General features: G+C 40.8%; 2 protein-coding genes across 2 annotated transcripts in view; both read left to right on the plus strand.

The window, feature by feature from the left end:
• The window catches only part of LOC114563906 (titin-like), a 288313-nt gene that overhangs the window by 12370 nt on the left and 248178 nt on the right, over positions 1–27765 (plus strand). The window contains 15 exon segments of the mRNA XM_028590893.1: positions 17–120; positions 2305–2508; positions 5495–5782; positions 6434–6519; positions 6613–6833; positions 7869–8070; positions 15231–15293; positions 15861–16119; positions 17536–17605; positions 21175–21387; positions 22409–22551; positions 23006–23154; positions 23990–24217; positions 24782–25023; positions 27507–27739. Of these exon segments, the coding sequence (XP_028446694.1) occupies positions 30–120; positions 2305–2508; positions 5495–5782; positions 6434–6519; positions 6613–6833; positions 7869–8070; positions 15231–15293; positions 15861–16119; positions 17536–17605; positions 21175–21387; positions 22409–22551; positions 23006–23154; positions 23990–24217; positions 24782–25023; positions 27507–27739 (2692 nt within the window). The 5' untranslated portion in view covers positions 17–29.
• LOC114563915 (titin-like) lies at positions 12204–14205 on the plus strand. The gene is made up of 2 exons (XM_028590914.1): positions 12204–12488; positions 13879–14205. Exons 1-2 carry the CDS (start codon positions 12351–12353, stop codon positions 14179–14181), a joined length of 441 nt encoding a protein of 146 aa, XP_028446715.1. The 5' UTR covers positions 12204–12350; the 3' UTR covers positions 14182–14205.

A 27765-nucleotide genomic window follows, 5' to 3' on the forward strand; every position in this document is an offset into this window, starting at 1 on the left:
GTCTCTCTCTCTGCAGGGTGCCGACCAACATGTCCACACAGGCGCCGACGTTCACGCAGCCGCTGCAGAGCGTCGTGGCACTAGAGGGTAGTGCTGCGACGTTCCAGGCTCAAGTTAGTGGTAAGGAGACACACACACACACACACACACACACACACACACACACACACACACACACACACACACACACACACACACACACACACACACACACACACACACTCACAAATGCGTAATTAGCGTTAGCTTATTAGCTAAGCTAATCGATCGATGCTAACACGTGCAACTGCAGCTACAACAGTGTAATGCAAAGCGTACATATCTGTTAAAGAACGGTTCAATTTAACATATACTCGGAGAATAACTGTCTCTGTGGTTGAAAATGAAGAAAATTAATAACTTACCAGGCCATCCCTGAGGAGACGTCTGCAGCAGAAAGACGGTCGTGAGACGTTGGTGAGACGTTCAGTGGCTCTGGGAATGTGGGAAAGCGGGCACATCTGCGTAACGTAACGTAAGCATGCAGGCTGCACTTCATGGTCTGGTACATGCGTCCAAACCGACAACCGGGACGACGGGAGGAAAGCGCCAATTACTGCTGTTATTTGGCTTGTCATTTGGCCATTTATGCTCCCAATTAGATATAAAATGTCTTATTGATTGTTCGGATTATGATGACATAACCAAGGTTTTCAACTCAAAGAACAGGAGAGACTCCACCTTATGTAGCAGCTCCGGTAAGACCGGTGTGTTTTTTATGCTTACAGTGGCATGTTGATGCTGTTTCTGAAAGGAAGTTCTTAATATTAATTAATTAAATTTATTTGTATTAATATTTATGTTCTATGTTTTAAATACATGTGTGTTTATGTAAGCTTTTAAAAAAAAGAGTCCAGATATTCCCAGGCCCACCTATTAATGACGTTGCCATTTTAGTTTAATAGCTAACATTAGCTCATCCAGCTGATTAATCTTAATTTAAGCAATTCATTGAGGAACTGATTCTCTACAAAGTAAACAGGATACTTACTCAGCAGTAGTACATTGGTGATGTTATTATTTTACTTTGATAACATGGAATATGTGAAATACAGAAGGCTAATTCTAAACTAACTTAAAAAGTTTGTGTGTATGAAAACATACAGATATATGAGGACACGATGATTGCGTCATCATGAGTGTGTTTAAAGTGTGTTAAAGTTCCAGATCTGACCACTAGTTGGCGTATCAGCAAATGAGCAAAAAACATAAACACACTTACACACTTCATGTCATAAAATTGTGATGTTTCAGGACATGGGAGGTTTTTGGTTCAGAGGCATTCTTGGAGTGTCTAGAACACTGCAGTGAGTTCGGAAAAATGAGGACCTCCAAAATGTCCTCATTTTTCCGAGTGTCCTCATATTGAAGGTGTGTTATCATAAAAATGTCCTTAGTTTTCATGAAAACAAGTGCACAGACACACACACACACACACACACACACACACAGACAGACACACACACACACACACACACACACACACACACACACACACACACACACACACAGACACACACACACACACACACACACGCTCAAGTTAGTGGTAAGGAGACACACGCACACACACACACACACACACACACACGCTCAAGTTAGTGGTAAGGAGACACACACACACACACACGCTCAAGTTAGTGGTAAGGAGACACACACACACACACACACACACACACACACACACGCTCAAGTTAGTGATAAGGACACACACACACACACACACACACACACACACGCTCAAGTTAGTGGTAAGGAAGGGTCTCAAGTATCAAATACATGAATAATGAATCGACAATGATGCGATTTCACATTTTTGATAGTGATTTTAAAACTTTAATCTTTCTTTTATAAACAACTTTCAACTTTTCAGCCAATCTCTCATCTCTGAATCCTGAGAATAATAAAGTGAACTAGAAATTTCTTTATTTAAAAGGGACAACGCACATTAATCAACATGAGTACAAGGTCCAACATGTAAATGTGCCAGATTTAGCCATACAGGCTAATTTCCATATGCAGTCCCTAGCAGGTCGATGGCTTAAAAACAATGGATACACCACAACAATACAACAAATACACATAACACCAGAAAGACATAGGCATAGACAAGTACAAATGACACAACCACTGTTCCAGATCAGGACCACTGGCAGGTACAAATTGCATCTTCTGAAGAAATGTGATTGCTGTATGCTGAAAGGCTGACGCTACACTGTCTATATTGTGTGAGAGCTTAAAGTTGCCGTCTCCTGGGTTCTGCAGGTTCTCCAGTTCCCGAGGTGAGCTGGTTCCGTGATGGCCAGGTTCTTTCTGCCGCCGCCTTGCCCGGCGTGCAGATCTCGTTCAGCGACGGCCGCGCTGCTCTGACGATCCCCGCGGTGACCGCCGCACACAGCGGGAGGTTCTCCGTCAGAGCCACCAACGGAGCCGGGCAGGCCACCAGCACCGCAGAGCTGCTGGTCACAGGTACACACACACAGCTACACACACACACACACACAGCTACACACTACAGGCCACCAGCACCGCAGAGCTGCTGGTCACAGGTACACACACACAGCTACACACACAGCTACACACACAGCTACACACACACAGGTACACACACACAGCTACACACACAGCTACACACACAGACACACTACAGGCCACCAGCACCGCAGAGCTGCTGGTCACAGGTACACACACACAGCTACACACACAGGTACACACACAGCTACACACACAGCTACACACACAGACACACTACAGGCCACCAGCACCGCAGAGCTGCTGGTCACAGGTACACACACACAGCTACACACACAGCTACACACACAGACACACACAGCTACACACACACAGCTACACACACACAGCTACACACACAGCTACACACACAGCTACACTACAGGTAGTAGAGCCCTTTTAAATGCCAACATCTTGTTTCTGCAGCTCAAAGCATCTTTTAGACCTTAAAAAAAGGTCTAAAAGAGTTCTTCTAAGAAAAACGCCCTACGTCGAGCTCTTTTTAGGCAGCCGACCAATGACAAGCAGAGTAGCACAAGAAGAAGAAGTGATGAAGGAGCCGGTATAAAGACTAGTGCTTGTGATGAAGGAGCCGATATAAAGACTAGTGCTTGTGATGAAGGAGCCGGTATAAAGACTAGTGCTTGTGATGAAGGAGCCGATATAAAGACTAGTGCTTGTGATGAAGGAGCCGGTATAAAGACTAGTGCTTATGATGAAGGAGCCGGTATAAAGACTAGTGCTTGTGATGAAGGAGCCGGTATAAAGACTAGTGCTTCTGATGAAGGAGCCGGTATGAAGACTAGTGCTTGTGATGAAGGAGCCAATATAAAGACTAGTGCTTGTGATGAAGGAGCCGGTATGAAGACTAGTGCTTGTGATGAAGGAGCCGGTATAAAGACTAGTGCTTGTGATGAAGGAAGGAGCGGTATAAAGACTAGTGCTTGTGATGAAGGAGCCGATATAAAGACTAGTGCTTGTGATGAAGGAGCCGATATAAAGACTAGTGTGATTGTGATGAAGGATGAAGGAGCGATATAAAGACTAGTGCTTGTGATGAAGGAGCCGGTATAAAGACTAGTGCTTGTGATGAAGGAGCCGGTATAAAGACTAGTGCTTGTGATGAAGGAGCCGGTATAAAGACTAGTGCTTGTGATGAAGGAGCCGGTATAAAGACTAGTGCTTGTGATGAAGGAGCCGGTATAAAGACTAGTGCTTGTGATGAAGGAGCCGGTATGAAGACTAGTGCTTGTGATGAAGGAGCCGGTATAAAGACTAGTGCTTGTGATGAAGGAGCCGGTATGAAGACTAGTGCTTGTGATGAAGGAGCCAATATAAAGACTAGTGCTTGTGATGAAGGAGCCGGTATGAAGACTAGTGCTTGTGATGAAGGAGAAGACTAGTGCTTGTGATATAAAGACTAGTGCTTGTGATGAAGGAGCCGGTATAAAGACTAGTGCTTGTGATGAAGGAGCTGGTATGAAGACTAGTGCTTGTGATGAAGGAGCCGGTATAAAGACTAGTGCTTGTGATGAAGGAGCCGGTATAAAGACTAGTGCTTGTGATGAAGGAGCCGGTATGAAGACTAGTGCTTGTGATGAAGGAGCCGATATAAAGACTAGTGCTTGTGATGAAGGAGCCGGTATAAAGACTAGTGCTTGTGATGAAGGAGCCGATATAAAGACTAGTGCTTGTGATGAAGGAGACTAGTGGTATGAAGACTAGTGCTTGTGATGAAGGAGCCGGTATAAAGACTAGTGCTTGTGATGAAGGAGCCGGTATAAAGGTATAAAGACTAGTGCTTGTGATGAAGGAGCCGGTATAAAGACTAGTGCTTGTGATGAAGGAGCTGGTATGAAGACTATAAAGACTAGTGCTTGTGATGAAGGAGCCGGTATAAAGACTAGTGCTTGTGATGAAGGAGCCGGTATAAAGACTAGTGCTTGTGATGAAGGAGCCGGTATAAAGACTAGTGCTTGTGATGAAGGAGCCGATATAAAGACTAGTGCTTGTGATGAAGGAGCCGATATAAAGACTAGTGCTTGTGATGAAGGAGCCGGTATAAAGACTAGTGCTTGTGATGAAGGAGCCGGTATAAAGACTAGTGCTTGTGTCAGAGCACAGCGAGTTCTACGATATGAGCGGGTGCTCTGAGTTTGCTCCATCTCTCCGTTAGCTCTCTAGCTCACTTGGCCGGTTTTGTTTTATCTAACGTTAGCACTGCTCCACGTAGCACTCTTGGATACTGTAGCAGTAGCTGTTGGCATAGCAACAGAAGATGCTCTCGGCTGCTTTTTGGAAAAAAATAGACAACTTTTCTTGTCAAAAAAAAACAAAAAACACGTGATCATGGCGTGTCTAACTGCGTGTCAGTCACTGCTCATGCACACACATTCATTCTCCCTTGTGGGGGGGAGAACATTTTGGGCTTTAGCAGAAAGGGGGGAGGGACTGAGAAGTTGTTGATGTTCAAATTTGGGCTAAGTCCTGGATCTTCACAATCCTACCTACAGCACCTTTAAAGTAATTCATCGTGAAAGTAATCAGAAGATTAGTCGATTATGAAAATACTAATTAGTCGCGGCCGTTTGTTGTTGGTTGTAGACACACAAAATGGACAAAATGGAAAACAAACAAATGTAAAGCATGTTAATCCACGGTGCATTCACGTGCACCTCGAGAGACCTTGTAGCTTTTTTTTTACATCTGGATTTTTTGTTTTTCAATGTCTTTGATATTTTTTTATGTTTTATTCAATTTCAAATTCACTTTTTTTTCTGCGTTGTTGTCATTTTTTTCAACATTTTTGTCACTTTTTTTGCATTTCTGATGTTTTATCAGACGTTTTTGGCACTTTATCTGACGTTTTTGTCATTATTTCCAACATAACCCCCTCCCCCAAAGACACTGAACCTGAATATATCCTTATGTTGTGTCCGTGCAGCGGAGACGGCGCCCCCGAGCTTCTCCCAGCGGCTCCAGAGCGCCGCGGTGCGCCAGGGCAGCCAGGTGAAGCTGGACGTCCGGGTCTCGGGCATCCCGGCGCCAACCGTGAAGTTCTTCAGAGAGGGAGCCGAGATCCAGAGCTCCGCGGATTTCAGGATCCTGCAGGACGGAGAGCTGCACAGCCTGCTGATCGCCGAGGCTTTCCCAGAGGATTCTGGGAATTATTCTGTCACCGCCAGCAACAGCAGCGGACGCGCCACCTCCACCTGCGAACTGCTCGTTCAAGGTGAGGACTTAAAATTTAGATTAGATTAGATACACTTCATTTTAGAGATGTTCCGATACCGATACCAGTATCGGTATCGGCTCCGATACTGCCTAAAACGCTGGTATCGGTATCGGGAAGTACTGGAGTTTCTGCACCGATCCGATACCACGTAATAAAGCCCTGAAGAAAATCTACATTAAAGTAGTTTATTTATGTTATTTTTCCGTTATAACTGACTGTCAAACTGGAGAATAAAAGAAAGTTCTGGGGCATTCATTGTTTGTTTTTGTTCATGTTTCACAAAGAGTTTAACCTGAGCCAGACAGACAACAAAGATAGAAATCATATCACATCCATACATGGATAGTAGTATACAGCTGTTAAAACATAATGAAATATATGACACTCTGGTATCGGATCGGTACTTGGTATCGGCCGATACGCAAGTTCAGGTATCGGAATCGGTATCGGGAATCAAAAAAGTGGTATCGGGCCATCTCTACTTAATTTAATTTATTTGTTGCTTTTTCAAGGTTTTTGTCACTGTCAAACGAGGCCACGCCCATTTAGAGGACGAGAAGTGTGGAGGTTTCATACCATTGGTGCAGCGTGTGATGCTATCGTTAGAGAAATAGAGAATAGAGAAACTTGACGTGTGTTTGTGTTCAGGTGAAGAAGCCGTTCCGGCAAAGAAAACCAAAACGGTGATTTCTACTTCTCAGATTTCACAGAGCCGTCAGACCAGAGTGGAAAAGGTACGAAAATATTCCATATACATCTGACTTAGGATATTTAATCTTGATTGTGTCTCGCCTCATGACCTCCTCTCTCCTTGTGTTCGTCCTCAGAGGATGGAGGCCAGTTTCCAGGCCACCACCATGATGGAGATGCAGGTGGAGGGCGGCGCCGAGATGACTCAGCAGCTCGCTCACAAGACTCCGCCCAGAGTTCCTCCCAAACCCATGTCCAAGTCCCCGCAGCCATCGCTGGCCGCTAGGGTGGCCGGAGGGCGCCAACAATCGCCGTCACCGGTCAGACACGTGAAGGCACCCACGCCCACACCCGGCAGGTGGGTGGAGCCTTCATCGACAACTGTGTCCATGTTCAGACACTTTTTGCCTAACATTCAATCCGAATATGTGTTTAAAGAAGCCTGTCCTCCAATGAAAAACGCCCAGATAAGTCGTTTGTTTAAGCATCATTCTGACCTATATTTATGGTTCATAGTGGTGACGCCCTCTAGTGGCCGTAGTAGCTATGACGGGAGCAAAGCAGGAAGTAAGGTGAGGAAGTATAAGAGCGCCAAATGTCCTGGTAGCGAATTTACGAATTCTACTATGGCCACGCCAAGACTCACCCTTCAGTCACTACTTTCTTTTCTTTTTTTCTTTTTTATTTAAGGACAATGCACATTTAATGAACATGTACAGCAGTACACGTAAAAGTGCCAGATTATAGCCCAAAGGCTAATTTCCATCTGTAGTCCCAATTGGCAGATATAAATTACAATAACAAGACATAAGATAAACACTATTAACATCTGCTATATAAAACAGGATGAAAAAAACAAAAGTTATTAATAAATGTTATAACAGAGGCTCAACATACATATGTTTCACTAAACTAATATGGTACGACATACGAGTAAGGGTGACCCATACGTGGTTAGTTTTAAAACAAAATATATACAGTAATAACATTTGTTATGTGAAACAAGGAAAAACAAAATAAACTATTGGCCAGGTGTGCATGCTTACGCAAGGTAACTTGTTCAGGTCCTATCTCCTGACCAATCGGCTATCCTAACTTTAACCCCAACCAATCGAGCTGCTATTGAAAGGCGGGTCTTGGCATGGCCATAGTAGGAAAAATAAATTTGGCGTCCTGATAAGGAGGCAGGTTTGGGGGGTGGATGGGTCAAACATACACAGGACATTCACCCAGGAGACCAGGGTTCATGTTCCGGTTGAAGAGAAAAGGAATTGTAGCACTTACATACACCAAACTTTCCACTTCCATTCCTTTCTATATATTCAATCATAACAACATCTAGTCTAGAAAATGTAGTTTTTTATGGCTGTTGACTCGTAATCTGCCCCATCAGGCCGGTGAAGTCCGACACCGATGTCCCGCCACCCTGGAAGCGGGGAGACTTTGGGGCCGAGGCCAGCTACACCAGCATGGCCAGCATGGCCAGTATGTCCAGTATGACCAGTATGACCAGTATGACCAGTATGAGCAGCAGCTCTGTCACCCAGCTGGGCCAGGAGCAGCGCTGGGAGCAGCAGGTCACTGGTGTCAAAGAGGTGAGCGAGGGTCGGGGGGTTCATATACTGCCACCTGGTGGTCACCGAGTCCCGGGAACAATCTGAGAAACCTGAAGGATTGACAGAGCTTCAGCTTTTCTAAGATACACCCAAAAGAAAACCAGATCATTCTCAAAATATTTAAAAATTTTCAGTTAGGTGCCGTCTTTAACTACTTCTTACAGCAGATTATTAGAGTTACGGAGTATTTTTTATAATATACACGCAAAGATACCAGATTTTTTTTAACTCTTTGTAAGAGTCATAGCTCCGTAATTATGGAGTTATGACTCTCTTTAATTATTATTAAAGTAATTTCCTTATTTAAAGTATTAAACAACAGTTTCTCAGAGTGAATTGTATTGATTGTAACCAAAGGGTAGAGTCAGAAGCTTCAGTGTATATCAGGCCCCCCTTCTCTTCTCACATTTTTAAGAGTAAGTAAGATAAAATAAATTATCGAAAAAACTAAAGAATATATACACTTACTCAGATAATTTTCTACATACATGCATACATACAGTGTTTGCATACACATACATACACACATATATATATATATTTATATATACACATATACTTATATACAGACATACATACATACATATATACATACATACATACACGCCTACATATATACATACATACATACATACATACATACACGCTTACATATACCCATAAGGGTCAGTACTTATGTACAGTACATTAGACACATAGGTTTTTACATTCCCCAAAGCATATATAAAAAAGCATATTTGATTCATATCTTTTAGTTTTACACTGTCAATATATTTCTTTGACATTATTAATGTCCATCAAAATGGTTCTAATATTCCTGGAACACTGACAATCTCCATTTACTCATACTTACTTTGTCTTTAATTAAACCTGTGGACATACAGACGCAAATATGCATATAACTTTCCATAAGGACTCCTGGAACATTATTCAAGTATAACTGATGTTTCGGAGTAGCCGCTCTTATTCTAAAAAATACATTTGGAATGTTTTGTTTTTGGAAAGTAACAAAATACAAAAGTATTCCTTTAAACCGTCCTCCGTTCTGTTGAACAAATTGCTCCTGAGTGTGAACCTTTGTTTTTCTTAAATATGGGACTTATTTTTTCTTCTATTTTGTTCATAATTTGATCATAATCACTCTCTTGTTTGTTCGTCTACCGTCTCGCTGTTTTAAATGTGACTAACGAAGTGATGAAGACCGTAACTTTGCTATTGATCAGACACAAAAATGTCCATCATTTTATTTACATCACTGTCGTCTGGATTTAAGGACCATTTCTCTGCTTTTCAACCCAGATTTTGTTTTCCATAATTGTATATTCAGTTTGAAGTTGTCATAAACATGACTATTCTTTATATACAAATTAACATACCATTTTTAACCCCAGTCCCAGCCCAGCTGTTTAAATTTATTTAAATCAAAAGGTGAAAAAAAGGCCTTTAAGTCTGCCCAGGCTGGACACTGCATACTTTTCCTGGCCGAAATTTTATTTGCACAACTTGAATTTCACGTTTTTATCAAATGATGTATTTAAAAAGAACAAGGGGGGGTTAACAAAGTTTGGGTTAAAGACGGAGAATCTCACCTTCAAGATTCAGAAGACTCTTTTGATCCTACTGTCCAGTCTTTTGTCTTCCATCTCTGTCATTTCAATATGAGTTAACCACTTTTTCTCCACTTGTACAAGTCTCTAAAATACTTCCCAACAACAACGTTAATCCTTTTGATTTGGTGATTAGCCTCAAACTCTTGAAATACAGTCAGAATCTACTGGAGTGCCAGATGAGACCAGTTTTACTCAGAACAACGAGGGATGGGACGACACTATGAGCCAGGAAGAAATTACATCCGACCATAACTCATACGTTGACTACTTCGACACAAAATGCAAAACTTTTGACAGTCGAGACACGATGACCTCATTCGAAGAAGAGCAAGAGTCCCGAAACACTCTTCAAAGTCACGTGGAGACGCCAACGGATGACGTAAGCAATGAAGACACGACAGACGAGACGTGTTTTAGTCCGTCATACATCTGTAAAGATCTCTTTAACCACAAAGACTCAAACGGAGAGCTGCTCCACCTTGACTCAACCGCCTTGCCCGGTTTGTCCGATAAAGAGCGGTGTTGCTGGAATAATCAAGATGTCCGCCCGGCCTTCCAGCAGCCAGAGGAGCAGGTAGCTCTTCATCTGTCACGAGTGGACACGTCATTTTTTGGGCACTTTCATACCTCTTTTTTGAGTTTGGTTTGCCACCTCACATTTCTGCACCTTCAGCACTCTTTTTGGACTTTCAGCTGATTTCAGAGTTGTTCTTCTTGCATGTCAAACAGATAAGCATGTGTTGTCTTAAACAGATAAGATTTAATGTTCATGTGAGTATCCTGCGCATGACGTTTCCAAGCAGTCTATTATCTTAACTTGTGTTTTTTGGACTCCAGATTATGGATATTGATCATAAATGTGGATCAAATTTTCCTTTCTGCCAGTGTCCAAAAAACAGAATTAAGTGCTGATCCAGGTTTCAATAATCAGGAAATTATGATTATGCATGCAAACATGTAAACTGGATTCTCTAAAGTGTTGATATGTGACATTTTGTGTATAAGGTTTGGTGTCTTTTACAGAAGCAGGAAGGTGTCGAGGGGTAAAATGTTTAATCAAATTAGTAATTCATGCCAAGAAGATTAAATTACACAAATTATTCTGTTCCCTTATTTTAGTAATCAATGCCAGTGGATGACTTTAAGTTGTGTCTTGGCAACATCCACTCATGGGGAAACAGTTAGCCTAAGTTCCAAACTGCACTCCTTTAAATCAAAATAGTTTTTGACAAAATCAATTTATTTTATTTATTTATGTTTATTTGTATAGGGAGTATGTACCATAGACCTATACATGTCAGGATTATTTTAAAGTTTAGTAGGTATTGAATTCCACATGTTGATCCCCAGCGACAGAAAAACACAGTCTTAATGAGGATTTAAGTAAGGGCATCTTACAATACCTGTTGAAATAAGGATATATGCAGATTTCCCCTCGTCCACCTGTCTGTCTCTGTTGTGTCCTGAGATCAATGTGCTTGCTGGTTGTGTCTCCAGGCTGAGGGAGGGAAAAGAGCTGGGGCAGTGGCCACAGTGGTGGCCGCCGTTGACCTCGCTCGTGTCCGTCAGCCTGTGCATGTCGAGGACGGTCGAGCTGAAGAAGAGGCTGGGGCTGTAGAGTTAAGGCAGCAGGCCGCCGCGGCCGCCACAGCTGCCGGTCAACAGTATCAAGCCGGCTGGACAACAACAAGAGCGCCCGCTGGTCAAATGCTCACTACTGCTCAGGAGTTCACTTCTGAACCAACCCTGCCGCTGCCTCAGGTTAGCGAGGCCTAAGATTCATCAACGTTACCAAGAGATTGGACCAGATTATCTCAATAATAATCTTTTGTTCTGCTCTGGCTAACAATTTTCAGGTTTCACGTATACCTTGGGACTTAACAAAATGACAAAAAACAACAATCACAAGCAGTTCTTTTATTGATTTTTCTGATCAATTTAATTATTTATTGTTGCTTTACCTGTCCCTTCTTGAAAAAGAGTATGCAGGTTTTTATAATGTTCATTTGATTTTACCGTATTGACCCAAATATAAGACGACCCCAATAATAGGTTGACCCCCCTTTTAGGATAGACTTTATTGTCCCCTTAGGGAAATCTGTTTTGGACTCAAAAGCTGCATCAATAAATGCCTTCACAGTTACTAAAAACAACAGCATATGAACAGACAATACATGCATCAACTTTAGTAGTGACAAAAATAAATTGCACAAAGTATTGCACACATCCTGTGGTAAAAACATACTGCACGTAACACATACTGTATTTCCATCACCCCCCAGTAAAACACCATGAAACTATTGCACTATATCTACAGCCTCAAGCAGCATTGTTAAGAAGTTTGACAGAGATAGGACCAAATTAGTTTTTAAAACGTTTTCAAGACTCTATATTTGTATTTGAAAACAGTCCCTTATTTGGTTTTTCAATCACATATTCGCAGTCTCAATCTCTTGCGTCACTCTCACGGAAGCAGACATGCTTCGAGTAAAATTTCTTAAAAATAAGCAAAATTATTGGCCAGCACTTTAAGATAATAACTATCAATGTAGTAGGACAAATCTCTGGATAACCATGTCATCATTTTCAGTACTCAGGGTAGTAGTAACAGTATTTTTGTCCAGCTCTTAAGATCTTTCTGAGTTTGTAATGCTCCTGTGTTGGTTACTCCAGATTCAGAGAGTGACAGAAATCTCCTCCCATGTGGACACTGGTCTCGCCCCGTCTCCAGTTCCACATTTCACAGTTTCTAAAGTTTCTGTCCCAAAACACGAGTCTAGCTCTGAGGTAAGAGACGCAACATTGGGCAAGCAGTAAAAAATAACCTGCATAGAAAGAAAACACAAGAGAAAACATGATGCTTAAATAATAGAAACTAAACTCAATAATCCAACCTATAATCGACCCTTTGCTAAACCTGCCCCCCTTTAGATACTGTTGCTAATGCAATACATATTTAAAGGACCACGCCGACTTATTGGTACTTTTGCTTATTCACTGTATCCCCCAGAGTTAGTTAAGTCCATACATACCCTTCTCATCTCCGTGTGTGTTGTAACTCTGTCTGACCCACCACCGCTAGCCTGCTTTAGCACAGATCCTGGAGGTAAACGGCTCCATCTATCCTACTGCTCCCAATAAGTGACAAAATAACACCAACATGTTCCTATTTACATGTGATTTGTATAGTCACAGCGTGTACACATAACAAGGTCAAATGACACACAGCCATCTAACCGTATATAAACTGGGACCTATATTCTCAGAAGGCGAAGCACTGCTACTTCTGCTACTTGGGCGGAGTGATTATTACTCCAACTCTTAGCGAACTCCAGGCAAACTCTCTGCTCCTAACCATAGGGTTTCTCAGGTGCTGCGAGCAAATCACTCCGCCCAAGTAGCAGAAGTAGCAGTGGTTGGCCTTCTGAGACTATAGTTCCCAGTATGTATACGATTAGAAGATTGCTGTGTCTCATCACAACATGTAAATAAGAAAATGTTGGCGTTATTTTGTCACTTATTGGGAGCAGTAGGCTAGATGGAGCCGGTTACCTCCAGGATTTGTGCTAAGCTAGGCTAGCGGTGGGTGTGTCAGACAGAGTTACAACACGCAACGGAAGTGAAAAGGGTATGTATGGATTTATCTAACTCTGGGGGATACGGTGAATAAGACAAAGTCCCAATAAGTCTTTTTAAGCGACAATGTGTGTGACTGGAATAGAAAACTTAGCAACTTTGTGATAGGTCAGATAGAAACTGATACAAACCAACAACAACTTGATCCCCAGCGTTACCCTGACACACCTGCTGTGACTCCTGTTGCTCCTCTACGATTGGACCGTCACTGTTTGGGGGAGGGGTTTAGCGAAGGATAATTTGGTTATTACTGCTTGCCTGAAATGCAAACTTGTTGTGAACCGTAGTGATCAAATAATATCTATAAAATAACCAAATGATCCCTATTTAACCTTGTTTTTCTTCACCCTTTAATCAATAAAACACAATCCAGAACCCACTTATTAATCCAGTTTTATTTAAAATTCCTGTTGTAGCTGTAATAAAACTAACGTTCCGTAGATCCCTCCCTGTGCTGTGGTTTAATACAATCTTTTAAACCAAACCAAATTTTTTTGTTATTCATGCTGGTGTACCTGTTAATCCTCTTTGGGTCGGTCAGGTTTCCATCGCCGGCTCGGCTATTGCCACTCTGCAGAAAGAGTTATCTTCCTCCTCTGCCACCGCAAGAAAGATCATCAAGCCTGTCAAGTCTCCCAGTCTGTCTCGTACAATGGCAGACACCAGAGAGACACTGGAGCCTGTCCCTCCACCGTTCAAAGACTTCACTGAGAGTCATTATGACACCGAGTTACAGACGGGGGTGGTGTTCTCGGGGGGCATGGAGAGAAAATATGAGGATTGGGGAGCCCAGGTTTGTAATCTAGTGTCCTGGGCAGGATCTGAACAGGGCAAGAAAACCTGATGAGTAAAACAAGTCAGAGAAGTTGTACCGAGTCCAAAACCACAATAAAGAGTCAATGTGTCTGATCGTCCAAGACTTCCCAAGATATCTCAGCAGCTATTAGCCAGAATATGAAGACACTTCATGTGTATATACACGATACCCATATGATAATTCCTCTGACTTTTATTAAGGAATCAACTGGCCAAATTTTGCCAGAAATTCTCAATTTTACTTACTCCCTAGAGCTTGAATCCTTTTGATTGTACTAAAGAACATTGCAACCGTTAAATAAGGTTTTTAGAAGTTAGGTTTTCTTGATTTGTGTGAGAATCCAGAATTTACTTTCCCATTGCTGCTATGTCCATTATTTTTACAGTCTATGAGGTCAGATAAGTTCTACTAAGTCCAAACGAGCAATAATGATCAATGTTTCTGATTGTCCAAGACTTCCCAAGATCTACTTGCCAGAATATGAAGACAGTTCCTGTATATACACAATCCCCAGATGATGATTCCTAATATTTTTTATGAACTCTCTGACTTTAATTTTAGGAATCGACCAGCCAAATTATCCAAGTTCAACGCAAGAAACATCACATCTAAAAGGCGGAATTTTCCTAGTCCCCAGAGCTTGAACCATTTTCATTTTTTCATCGATTACAGCACCACACCAAACTCTATCCCCACTAGTCACTCGGCTTAAGACTAGGCAGAATAAAATATATGTTTTATTTTGTTGGATATGAAGAACATTGCAAACATTTGAGGCTACTCTTTGGACTTCAGTCAGGTTTTTGGAAGTCAGGTTTTCTTGATTTGTGTGAGAATCCAGGATGTACTTTCTCTCTAATTGAAACTTTAACATGCTCGTCGATGCTACTGACAACCTCATTCACACCTCTTGAGTCCATCCAGCCTTCCCTCCATCTTTCTGTGCCTTCTTTATGTTTTAAGTCTTGTCCAGTGTGTGTTTGCTTTGTTGTGTCCATGTCATGGATTTTAGAAGTTCAAAAGGTGCATGTTTTGTTAAATTGAAGTTTGCTAACCAATCAGTGATGACTCGACAGGTGTTGGAGGCAGCAGCCGTACCTTCTGCAGGTGGCGCCGTGATCCCAGCCACGCTGGTGTCGGTATGTGGCTTAACTCTCCTCAAAACCTCCAAATATAAAATGCCTAGAGCTGGATGATATGACCTTACATCAAAATCATGATTCATTTAAACATTATACCTTGATTGTGACTATTGAACAATTATTTAGTTTTAGTTTTTTTACCTTCATAATTAGGGTATTTGTTTTTTAAATAAAAGATTGAATATCTTCATGATTTTAAAATAACTGAAGGAAACACACGCACAGAAGAAGTATTTATGGTTATGTATTTAATATTTCCAACATTTGAAATCAAAGCACACATTGCTTGAAACTTTACCTTCTTCTGATTTTTTTAGTTTTTTAATGTAAAAAGCAAATTTCCTAAAAAAGTAGATAATAAATACAGTAACTTCTTTGCAAAAAAAAACACATTTTAAATATTGCCATGTCAAAAGTAAAACACAGGGGTTTAAAGCAGGGAATTAGAGTGTGTGTGCCGGTTAGAGGTTCAAAATTTCGATTACTTTCCAATGAATCGTCCAGCCCTATCCATGCCCCTGTGGACAAAAACATTTACTAAGAAGTGTTGTCTTTTGTCTGCAGGGTTTGAAGAACACAAATGTGACGGAGGGCGAGTCGGTGACCCTGGAGTGCCAGATCAGCGGTCACCCCACCCCCGTCATCATGTGGTTCAGAGAGGACTACAAGATTGAGAGCTCCATAGATTTCCAGATCATCTACGAGAACGGATTCGCCCAGCTAGTGATCCGCGAGGCGTTCGCTGAAGACAGCGGACGCTTCACCTGCACCGCCACAAACGAGGCGGGAACCGTCAGCACTTCCTGCTACCTGCTCGTCCAGGGTCAGTACCAACTATATATATATATATATATATATATATATATATATATATATATATGTGTGTGTTTTCCCTAGCTTTGTGGAAGCCTTAGCTGCGCGTATTTGTCTGGGGGTTTAGGCGTCTACCCTCAAGAAAATGTTCCGATTTGGTAAATTAAAAAAATGCAATTTCTCCAAACATGTTGTGTTCCTTTGTGGGATTTTGTGTCTCTTTGTGGTCATCTTCTGTCTCTTTTTGGTCACTTTTGTTTTCTTTGGGGATGTTTTGGGTCTTTGTGGTCATCTCTTTGTTGTCGGTTTGTGTCTCTTAGTCATAGTTTTGCGTCACTTTTTCACATCATTTTGGACCGTTATTGTCAACATATCTGCGCCTGCAATGTTGGAAAAGCTAGAGCAGATGAAACATTAATAACACTCAAAAAGCTTAAAGACAAAACTTAAAGAAGTCCAACTACAATCATTAGATCTGAGAAAAGTATTTTAGTTACGTTCTTTACGTGGTGCACCTAAACCTGTGTAAGGGCTGGGACGATATACTCTTATCAACAATTACCATCAACAGTCACACAGCTTAGCACCTTAGCTAGTGTTAGCAGCAAGTTGTTATTTACAGATTAGAAAAATAAGAGCCCAAATCCCTGGGGAACTACGCTAGCAAAACGTTAATGAATAACTGTGGTTTCTGCTACTGCGCCGTTGTTTACGGTAATATTACTAATTAAAGCACAACAGTAGACTACAGGGCTGGGACGATATGCTTTAGTGCCCAATTTGATTCATTCAAGCTACATGGGCACTGATTGGATTTGTGATTTTCATTTATTGTGATTCTACAAGTATTGGGATCCAATAGTATTGAGTATTGGGATTTTCAAAAACAAAAGTTGTATAAAACACGTCTAGAGACAATATATCATGAGACATTTATAAACACTACTCTCCACAAAAGAATGCGATGTTAGATGAGGATGCCGGGTTTTAGCATATAATTAAAGTAACGTTACTTAAGCCGCACTATAATATCTGCTGACATTTCAGCAATACAATAAATCCTGATGTTGATAGCTTTAGTCCATAATGTGCACATTCTTCATCCAAATAACAAAGCAGATTTTCTGTTTGCGCTAATAAGATTCTTTTAATAAAGATTTGATAATGAAGAAGTGTTTATATTTCTTATGTTTTTAGCCAGAATTTAGTTACAGGAAACAGTTAACTCTTTTTGCCAAATAAAAAATTTAAAGTATGTAGAAATTGTCAATGTCCCAAAAACAGTGATCCCCAAACCATGATATAAACCAAACTGCAAATTTTTTTAACCGTTCCACCCCTATTAGGTACTATTGCTACATCTGAAAACTTTTCCTGTCTAACAGGGTGCATCCTGCTTGAGACTAACCCTGTCTTTCTCCTCCAGTGTCCGAGGACATCGAGAGCAGAGAGGAGATCGCTGTCGTCACCGAACATCTTGAAACTGCTGAGAAACTGTGAGTCCATCAAGCTCTGTTAAAGTTTGAAAGATAAATAGATATGGTGATGAAAAAAGTCTAGAGCAGGGATTCTCAACCAGGGGTAGCCTACTTGTACTTCTGCAGTTGCCAAATATTGTTGAGTAGCTCAACCAATTTGATTTGATTGGAAAAATATATCAGCTGGAACACCTGAACACTATAGCTGCAGTTATGTAAGAGTGCATGAAAACTAGTTAGCAAGTTTATACAGGTAGATAAAAGTAATGACTGCTGAAATAGTTAGAGAAAAATACTGATTAAACTGTAGAAATAGTTAGCTTAAAGTAATGATAAAACTGTAATAATAGGTAGCTAAAATAATGAATCAAGTGCTGAAATAGCCAAAAGTAATGATTAAATGGTAAAAACTTGTTAGTTAAAGGTAATGGATAAATGGTGGAAATAGTTAGCTAAATGTATTGCATTAGCAAATGAAATGGTTAGATTAAAGGAATACGCCACCGTTTGTTGAAATTGGGTTATTCGCCGTCTCCTCTATATTTACAGTGCAGGCCAAAAGTTTGGACACACCTTCTCATTCAATGTGTTTCCTTTTTATTTTCATGACTATTTACATCGTAGATTCTCACTGAAGGCATCAAAACTATGAATGAACACATATGGAATTATGTACTTAACAAAAAAGTGTGAAATAACTGAAAACATGTCTTATATTTTAGATTCTTCAAAGTAGCCACCCTTTGCTTTTTTATTAATAAGGGAAATAATTCCACTAATGAACCCTGACAAGGAACACCTGTGAAGGTAAAACCATTTCAGGTGACTACCTCATGAAGCTCATTGAGAGAACACCAAGGGTTTGCAGAGTTATCAAAAAAAGCAAAGGGTGGCTACTTTGAAGAATCTAAAATATAAGACATGTTTTCAGTTATTTCACACTTTTTTCTTAAGTACATAATTCCATATGTGTTCATTCATAGTTTTGATGCCTTCAGTGAGAATATACAATGTAAATAGTCATGAAAATAAAGAAAACGCATTGAATGAGAAGGTGTGTCCAAACTTTTGGCCTGTACTGTACTGTATTCAAAGTGTAAATATACGCAATGTATTTCGAAAGCCTGTGGAGCCCCGTAGGCTGCCAATATCTCTGCGACCAAGTAGCAGTGCTTCGGCTGTGCTTCCACACATTATAGTCCCAAGTACACTACCGGTCAAAAGTTTGGGGTCACTTAGAAATTTCCATTCCACTCCATTCCAGACACAATACCTGCTGAGATCAGTTGCATTGTTTTTTTAATCAGAACAGCAGTTTTCAGATTACATTATGTGCTTACATAATTGCTTAAGGGTTCTCAACTGTTGTAGAAAGAAGTGTCTGAAGAAATGCTTGAAATCCATGTTTTTTGGTCTAAACATCATACTCAAATTAAAAGTGGTACAGCTCCCATATACTTTGACACTCAGGGGTGTGCCTGATATCATTGGAAAGGTGACTGATGTGGGTGTGTTTGTGTATTTGAGAATTGTTGTATTTTGTAGTTTTTGGGCTTTTTTCTTTGCACTTTTCAAATGGAAATAAAAAAACGCACAGACATATCTGTAGAAAGAAATCATATAAAATCCATTTTTTGAGTCTTTTGGTGTCTGGATTGTTTCTGTAGTAAGCTGAGACATGTGGCTAATGCCCTGTGGCATCTGTCACCTGTCAAATGTGTTTACAGCAGTGTATTCTAATCACTTTACAGATGTATGACTTGGACGGAAATAAAACACCTCCATTCTAGCCTCTGTAACTCTGTGTCAGTAAGGCCTAGAATCGCCCTGACACTTGTAACAAAAACTTGAGAATGTTTCCTTTCCAATGATATCAGGCATACCCCTGAGTGTCAAAGTATATGGGAGCTGTACCACTTTTAATTTGAGTATGACGTTTAGACCAAAAAACATGGATTTCAAGCATTTCTTCAGCCACTTCTTTCTACAACAGTTGAGAACCCTTTAGCAATTATGTAAGCACATAATGTAATCTGAAAACTTCTGTTCTGATTAAAAAAACAATACAACTGATCTCTGGAATGGAGTGGAATGGAAATTTCTAAGTGACCCCAAACTTTTGACCGGTAGTGTAAATATGAGCCTAGAAAATCGCACTCTTCAATCTGGATTGCTATTTTTACGCGTACGCAGGCCACAAGAAGTAATTAGGTTTTGTTTTTGTTGTTGTTGGGTCACTTTTACTCACGACATGCTACACGGCCACAAAGGATTCCATTCATTACGCTAAGCTAAGCTAGCCACGGCACCGCCGGACTAAGGCAATGCGTGCACTGAGACAAAAATGCGTTTGCCCACCTATATAAATATAGAGGAGACGGCGAATAACCCAATTTCAACAAACTGTGGCGTATTCCTTTAAATTACTGACTAAACAATAGAAATAAATAGCTAAAGGTTTTTGGATAAATGGCTAAAACTACAGTAGTACCATTGCTGACCAAATATTATGCTTTTTGGCTTTCCCCCTTTCCTTTATTGTTATATATCTTTTTTGTGCATGTTATAGGTTTACAAAGTAAAAAAGCCCAAAGTCCCCCCCAAAGGGACTTACCATCTCCAACAGAAACATTGTTCACAAACTGCTCCAAACAGCTCTATTGTAGTCCAGCCTTTACTTCAGAGACAAATGTGGGTCACTTTGTAACACACGTTATAATGTGAGCCTAGCTGCTAGCGTGGCACACCCTCATACTCTGCTTCTGACTGGCTAGTAGTCCTTACCTAGGTACTGTCAAGGCACGCCCTCATACTCTGCTTCTGACTGGCTAGTAGTCCTTACCTAGGTACTGTCAAGGCACGCCCTCATACTCTGCTTCTGACTGGCTAGTAGTCCTTACCTAGGTACTGTCAGGGCACGCCCTCATACTCTGCTTCTGACTGGCTAGTAGTCCTTACCTAGGTACTGTCAGGGCACGCCCTCATACTCTGCTTCTGACTGGCTAGTAGTCCTTACCTAGGTACTGTCAGGGCACGACCTCATACTCTGCTTCTGACTGGCTAGTAGTCCTTACCTAGGTACTGTCAGGGCATGCCCTCATACTCTGCTTCTGACTGGCTAGTAGTCCTTACCTAGCCACTGAGCATGTGCGACTCCCAACAAAGATGGAACAGAAGTGAGATGTCTCACTCTGTAGCTAAAACAGAGAGCTCAACACACAGGGTGAAAAGAGGAGCTGCAGCAATGTGCAGTACAACAGAAATATGGTGTTTTTTGAAAATTAAACCATGTAAACCTATTCTGGTACAACCTCTAAATACTATTATCAACCTGAAAATTTGCATAATATGGGCACTTTAAATATTGACAGTTCAACAATTATAAATAACAGTAAATAAAACACATAACAGTTGGACCAAACATTGGGAGTTAATGAAGGGTGTGGAGCGCTGTGGAGGTACCTCACACCAAAACGTTTGGGAACCACTGGTCAACATGGTAAACATTAACTCAAGAAAGTTGACTTAAACATAGCTAGCAACACAGCTTGGTCTTGTTAATCCTAAACAGAGATTTATGTTTTCAGAGTAACCGAAGAAGGCAAAGAGGAGACCATGTCTCAGGTGAGCGCGGCCGAGTCAGATACTGCGGCCGCCGCCGCTCCCTTCTTCATCACAAAGCCAACTGTCCAGAAGCTGGTGGAAGGAGGAAGTGTCTTGTTTGAATGCCAAGTCGGGGGAAGCCCCAAACCACACATCATCTGGAAGAAGGGCGGCGTACCGCTCACTACCGGATACAGGTATGGAATATCTTCAGAAACTACTGGCCAGGTTGTCATGATTCCTAGAGGAAGATTCCCAAAGAATTTAAGTGATTAGGCGCCTAATCAGTAGAGTTGTTCCCAATACCAGTATCAGAAATGCCTCCAATACTGCCAAAAATGCTGGTATTGGTGAGTATTTGAATCTGTGCATTGATCCGATACCACATAATTTAGCCTAGAAATAACTACTTTTTAGTTTATGTTGTTTTTCCATTATGACTGACTGTCAAACTAGATAATTAAAGTCATGTTGTCCTCGGGTCAAATTTGACCCGTTATCAAAATGTCTATATCAGAAATATGGGTTTCTTTTTAAACAAATTACCCAAAAATAACATGGATGGTTCCCTACAACACTCTTTGCAAGTACAATTAATGATCACTATACTTTCATTACATTTTGAGTGTTTTCTTCAATTTTATAGCATTTGAAAACAGTGTAAACGGTTTCTAAACAGTACTCAGACTAAACTTTGACATACACCAGTCTTTGATTATCCATCAAATAATTCGCAATTTCTGCTTTTTAAAAGAGGTTTATTGACCATTAATTCCAAAAATAAGTATAACAGTAGTGGTAATAAGTTGGTGAGTGGCGTGTAGACAGTACTGGTGGTAGTGGACAAAAGTGTCAACAGTAAAAAAAAAAGAGATAAAAACATTTAAAAAAAGTGTTAATTTTCTATTTTGACCTGAGAGGACAACAAGTGCATGGTTGGCGTGAAAAAAAACACAAGGGTTAAAGGAAGTTCAACAATTTGTAGCAATCATATTACATCCATACAGGGTTAGTGGTGTTAAAACATAATATATATCATTTTTTTGAATACACTAGTATCAGATGGGTACCCGTGGTCGGCCGATGTGGAAGTATGAAAACAATTAATCATGTGAATAATGTTGTGTCTGTAATGAACACTGCAGCCTCCAGGGGGCACTAGCCATCATTATATTGCCTTTCACTTTAACGTGCTCTTTTTCCTCCGCGATCCATCAGATACAAAGTTGCCTACAAGAAGGAGACTGGAGAATGCAAGTTAGAGATCTCTATGACCTTCGCTGATGACGCTGGAGAATACTCCGTCTTTGCGAAGAACAAGCTGGGAGAAGCCTCAGCCTCCGCCAATCTGCTGGAGGAAGGTACGTAAATAAACTCTACTATGCTAATCAAGTCAGACAGGTCGAACAGGAGGAAAAGACAGACGCTAGGGGCCCTTCCACACCTACCTCGCTTTTTCTGGATTTTCAGACTTTTCAGTTTAATCTCAGCCAAAATTAACGGTGTGACGTCAGATGCACATCCATTTGCAAACCAATCAATGCCAATTAAAGGAAGACACAGCACTCCTAGATAGATAAGTATGTCATATGAAGTTCTTTAGTTCGCTCAAATATGCGAAACCAAACCAAATTTGGTTTGACCGAATGTATCCAAACATGAACCTTGGTGTAGACTTTTAGGTGTGAAAGGGGCCTAAGTTTGTAAGGACTTCAGGACAAGAAAACAAGAACAGCAGAGAACTGGTTCTTCAGTTAATGAAATAAGTTGCCTGAGCTAATGTAACTTTAATTAAATGCTTGGTTTTGCTAACAGAGGAATACGAAGTCTACATGAAGAAACAGGAAGAAACCTTTAAGACTGAAGTGACAACTATGGTGCAGGAGCCCAAAGTGGGAGACCTCCCCCCCGTTGTCGTTACAACAATGGAACAGATGACCACCACCACCATTATCTCGGGACAGGTAAGAGCAGTGTGCAATTTTCTCGGGGAGTGTGTGGGATTTCACCCTTTCTGGTCTACATAACCCTGCCTTTGATGCATTATTTTTAACCGTGGTGGGGTGAAAAATGTAGCCTCTCCCCCCCCCCTCAAACTGATCAATGCTACTTTACCCAGAAAAAAGTGAGTGTCATTTCACAGTTTAGTTTAGGCACCAAAATGACTTGTTATGTTTAGGAAAAGATGGTGGTTTGGCTTAAAACACTCCAGAGGAACTAACGAGCGTTTCCTGGGTGAAAGAGTTTTGTTTTTGCCAGAAAAGTGGAGTCCGCACTCCAGCTAGTAGGCGCTGTGTTTTATGCTGATGCCACATTTCATTTTAAGATGTTTTCAAGATTATTTTCCATTGAATATTGAAGTTCATAAATATGTGTTTTGGCATGGCTGGCCTATATCCATTGTATTGTATTGGAAGAGGGATGTATTTCTTGCATGTTTTGTTTTGTTGTGCACGCTCAAAAAACTGTGCAAAACCACAGTTTTGTTTTGTGTGCAGAAATCTTAATGTGTAAAGTAACTAGTAACTAAAGCTGTCAGATGAATGTAGTGGAGTAAAAAGTACAATATTTCTCTCTGAAATGTAGCGGAGTAGAAGTAGAAAGTGGCATGAAAAGAAAAGACTCAAGTAAAGTACAAGTACCTCAACATTTGGACTGAAGCCCAGTACTGGAGTAGATGTACTTAGTCACATTCCACCACTGATGATTAATGATTGTTGGTCAGCATTAAAACACCCAAATAAAATAAGAACTTGTATGTACCTGAGTCATCTTTCTGACGTCTCGTCTCATCTGCAGGAATTCCATCTTTCTGCCATCGAGCTGAGGACCATCCAGGAGTTTGAACTCACCATTATGAAGATTACCTACAGAGATATTGTGTCTGAGGACGGAGAGCTGATGGTGACTGCGACCCCCACCGAGGCTATGCAGCCAACCTTTGACACTCCCGTCAAAAACTACAGGATCAGGGAAGGGATGAGCGTCACTTTCCACTGCAAGGTGGCTGGAATGCCGCTCCCCAAGGTACAGAATCTTATATGTTGACTTAACAAGTAGGTTCGCAATAGAGACTAACTAATTGCACATTTGTATCCAAAAGAATGGCGGCAACTAAAGATTTTTTTCATGGTGGTTTAATGTGTGGATTATTTCCTGGATGAATGGATTAGTTGTTTGGTCTCTAACATGTCAGAAAATGGTGAAAAATGTGGATCAGTGTTTCCCCATAAAGCCCAAGATGACGTCCTCACGTCTTGTTTTCATCCACAAGAGAGAAGAAACTAGAACATATTCACATTTAACAAGCTGACATCACACAAGTTTACCTGTTTTTACATTAAAAAAAATGACTCAAACTGATTTGATTATCAAAATAGTTGGAGATTAATTTAATAGTTGACAGCTAATCGATTCAACTTTTCAGCTTCACTTTCTGCTAAATCTTTTCAGTTGAAAATTAAGCATCTGTTTTGTTAAGATTTTTAAATTTCCATTTTTAAACGTTTGGTTGTTTTGTGACAACTAAATGTTTAAATCTTTGCAGTTCTAATCCAAAGAGTCTTACAATGACGATTTGTCTTCTGCCAGATCGCCTGGTTCAAAGACGGCCAGCGTATCAGGGCCGGCGACCGTTACCAGATGGAAGTTCTTCAGGATGGACGAGCCAGTCTTCGTCTGCCTGTGGTTCTCCCAGAGGACGAGGGCGTGTACACCGCCTTCGCCTCCAACATGAAAGGAAATGTTGTCAGCTCTGGGAAGCTCTACATTGAGTTGTCCGGAGCTGTAACACCTCAGAGATACACACCACAGCCAGCCATGCAGAGGATCAGGTGAGGTCTCACTCAAAGGACTAAGAAATATGTCTAAAATGAAGAACTGTGGACGCCTGGGTATCTTGTCCACGGTGTCACCAGTAGTAGTAGTAGATAACTTTATTGTACCCGTGGGGCAGTTGGGTTTGCAGCACAGTCGCAAGGCACTTCATGACAGGACATCAGACATATAACACAAACAAATAGCCCATGCATCAGACACCGACAGACATAACATGAAGAACATACATTACACACTAGGCAAGGCAAGGCAGCTTTATTTGTATAGCACATTTCAGCAACAAGGCAATTCAAAGTGCTTTACATGAAACATGAAACATTAAAAACAGTTAGAAAACAATTAAAAACAATTTCAAAGCATTAAAACAATTAACAACAATTTAAGATCATTAAAAGACAAGAATAAAATGTACAGTGCAGTATAAGAATTTTAAAGAAAGAGCAGTTAAAAATAGGTTATTTAAAGAAAGGCAACATTAAAAAGATATGTCTTCAGCTTGGATTTAAAAGAACTGAGAGTTGCAGCGGACCTGCAGTTTTCTGGGAGTTTGTTCCAGATATGTGGAGTATAAAAACTGAACGCTGCTTCCCCCTGTTTAGTTCTGACTCTGGGAACAACAAGTAGACCTGTCCCAGACCACCTGAGAGGTCTGGGTGGGTCATAGTGTAGTAGCAGATCAGAAATATATTTTGGCCCTAAACCATTTAGTGATTTGTAAACCAGCAAAAGTATTTTAAAATCAATTCTTTGAGGCACTGGAAGCCAGTGTAGAGACTTCAGTACTGGAGTGATGTGATCCACTTTCTTGGTTTTAGTGAGGACTCGAGCAGCAGCGTTCTGAATCAGCTGCAGTTGTCTGATTGATTTTTTAGGGAGACCTGTAAAGACACCGTTACAGTAGTCAAGTCTACTGAAGATAAAAGCATGGACAAGTTTTTCCAAATCCTGCTGAGACATAAGTCCTTTAACCCTTGATATATTTTTAAGGTGATAATTGGCTGATTTTGTAATTGTCTTAATGTGACTTTTAAAATTTAGGTCTGAGTCCATGACTACACCAAGATTTCTGGCTTTGTCTGTTGTTTTTAACATTGTCGTTTGAAGCTGAGTGCTGACCTTTAATCGTTCCTCTTTTGCTCCAAAAACAACCACCTCAGTTTTTTCTTCATTTAATTTAAGAAAGTTATGGCACATCCAGTCGTTAATTTGTTCAATGCACATATTCAGTTGTTGTATTGGGCTATAATTCCCTGGCGATAAGGTTATGTAAATTTGTGTGTCATCTGCATAACTATGGTAACTTATTTTGTTGTTTTCCATAATCTGAGCCAGTGGAAGCATGTAGATGTTGAACAGAAGAGGCCCCAGAACTGAGCCTTGGGGAACTCCGCACGTCATATTTGTATGTTCAGATGTATAATTACCTACAGACACAAAGTAGTCCCTATTCTTTAAATAGGATTCAAACCACTTTAGTACTGAGCCAGAAAGACCAACCCAGTTTTCCAATCGGTCAAGCAATATGTCACGGTCTACCGTATCAAATGCAGCACTGAGATCAAGTAATACTAAGACTGAAATTTTGCCACTATCTGTGTTTAAGTGGATTTCATTAAAGACTTTGACAAGAGCCTTCTCAGTGCTGTGGTGTGGTCGAAAACCTGACTGGAAGGCATCAAAACTATTGTTGAGTGATAAGAAAAGGTTGAGTTGTTGAAAAACCGCTTTTTCTATGATTTTGCTTAAAAATGGAAGGTTTGATATCGGCCTATAGTTGCTCATTAGTGACGTGTCTAGATTGTTCTTTTTTAGGAGTGGCTTGATGACTGCAGTTTTTAGGGCCTGTGGAAAGATACCTGAGAGCAGAGATGTATTTACAATATTTAGAAGATCAGAAGCCAAACAATTCGAAACACTTTTGAAAACACCCGTTGGTAGAATATCAAGGCAACAGGAGGTTTTCAGATGTTGTATTATGTCCTCCAGGTTTTTAAGGCTGATCGCATGAAATTGTGTCATATTTGATTTTGTTTTGTGTGAACACTGTGACAACACATATCCTGTACTTGATATGGAAGCACTGACTGTTTGTCTAATTTTCTGAATTTTGTCTGTGAAGAAGGAGGCAAAGTCATTGCAAGCCTTGGTAGACAACAGTTCAGATGCTACTGGTACTGGAGGGTTGGTTAATCTATCGACAGTAGCAAACAAAGCACGTGAATTATTATTGTTTCTGGCGATAATGTCACTACAATACACTAGGCCAGCTGGATATCTAGATTATTTTGACTGATTTAAGGCTGTTATGGCTTGTGGTACAAAAGAGAATTGGGATCTGTTCTTGGTCAGTTTCATTCAACCATTTTGTTGGAACATCCGCTTCGCATACATTATGTGTGCAATGTAGCCAGCCTGTAAGAAATATGTTTGAAGTGTAGAACTGTGGACGCTTTTGTATTAAAGACTGCTTCTTCCTTAGATCCACATCTCCTCGCTCTTTGAGCCGTTCTCCTGGCCGTTCTTCCAGCCGTTCTCCCGGACGTTCTCCAGCCCGCCGGCTCGACGAGACAGACGAGGCTCAGCTGGAAAGACTCTACAAGCCTGTGTTTGTCATGAAACCTTCCTCATGTAAATGCTCCGAGGGGCAAACTGCCAGATTCGACTTAAAGGTTGTCGGCAGACCAATGCCCGACACATACTGGTTCCACAATGGTGAGTAAAAGATAGATGCATTTTAA

This window comes from Perca flavescens, chromosome 11, assembly GCF_004354835.1.
Source record: "Perca flavescens isolate YP-PL-M2 chromosome 11, PFLA_1.0, whole genome shotgun sequence".
Taxonomy (NCBI): Eukaryota; Metazoa; Chordata; class Actinopteri; order Perciformes; family Percidae; genus Perca; species Perca flavescens.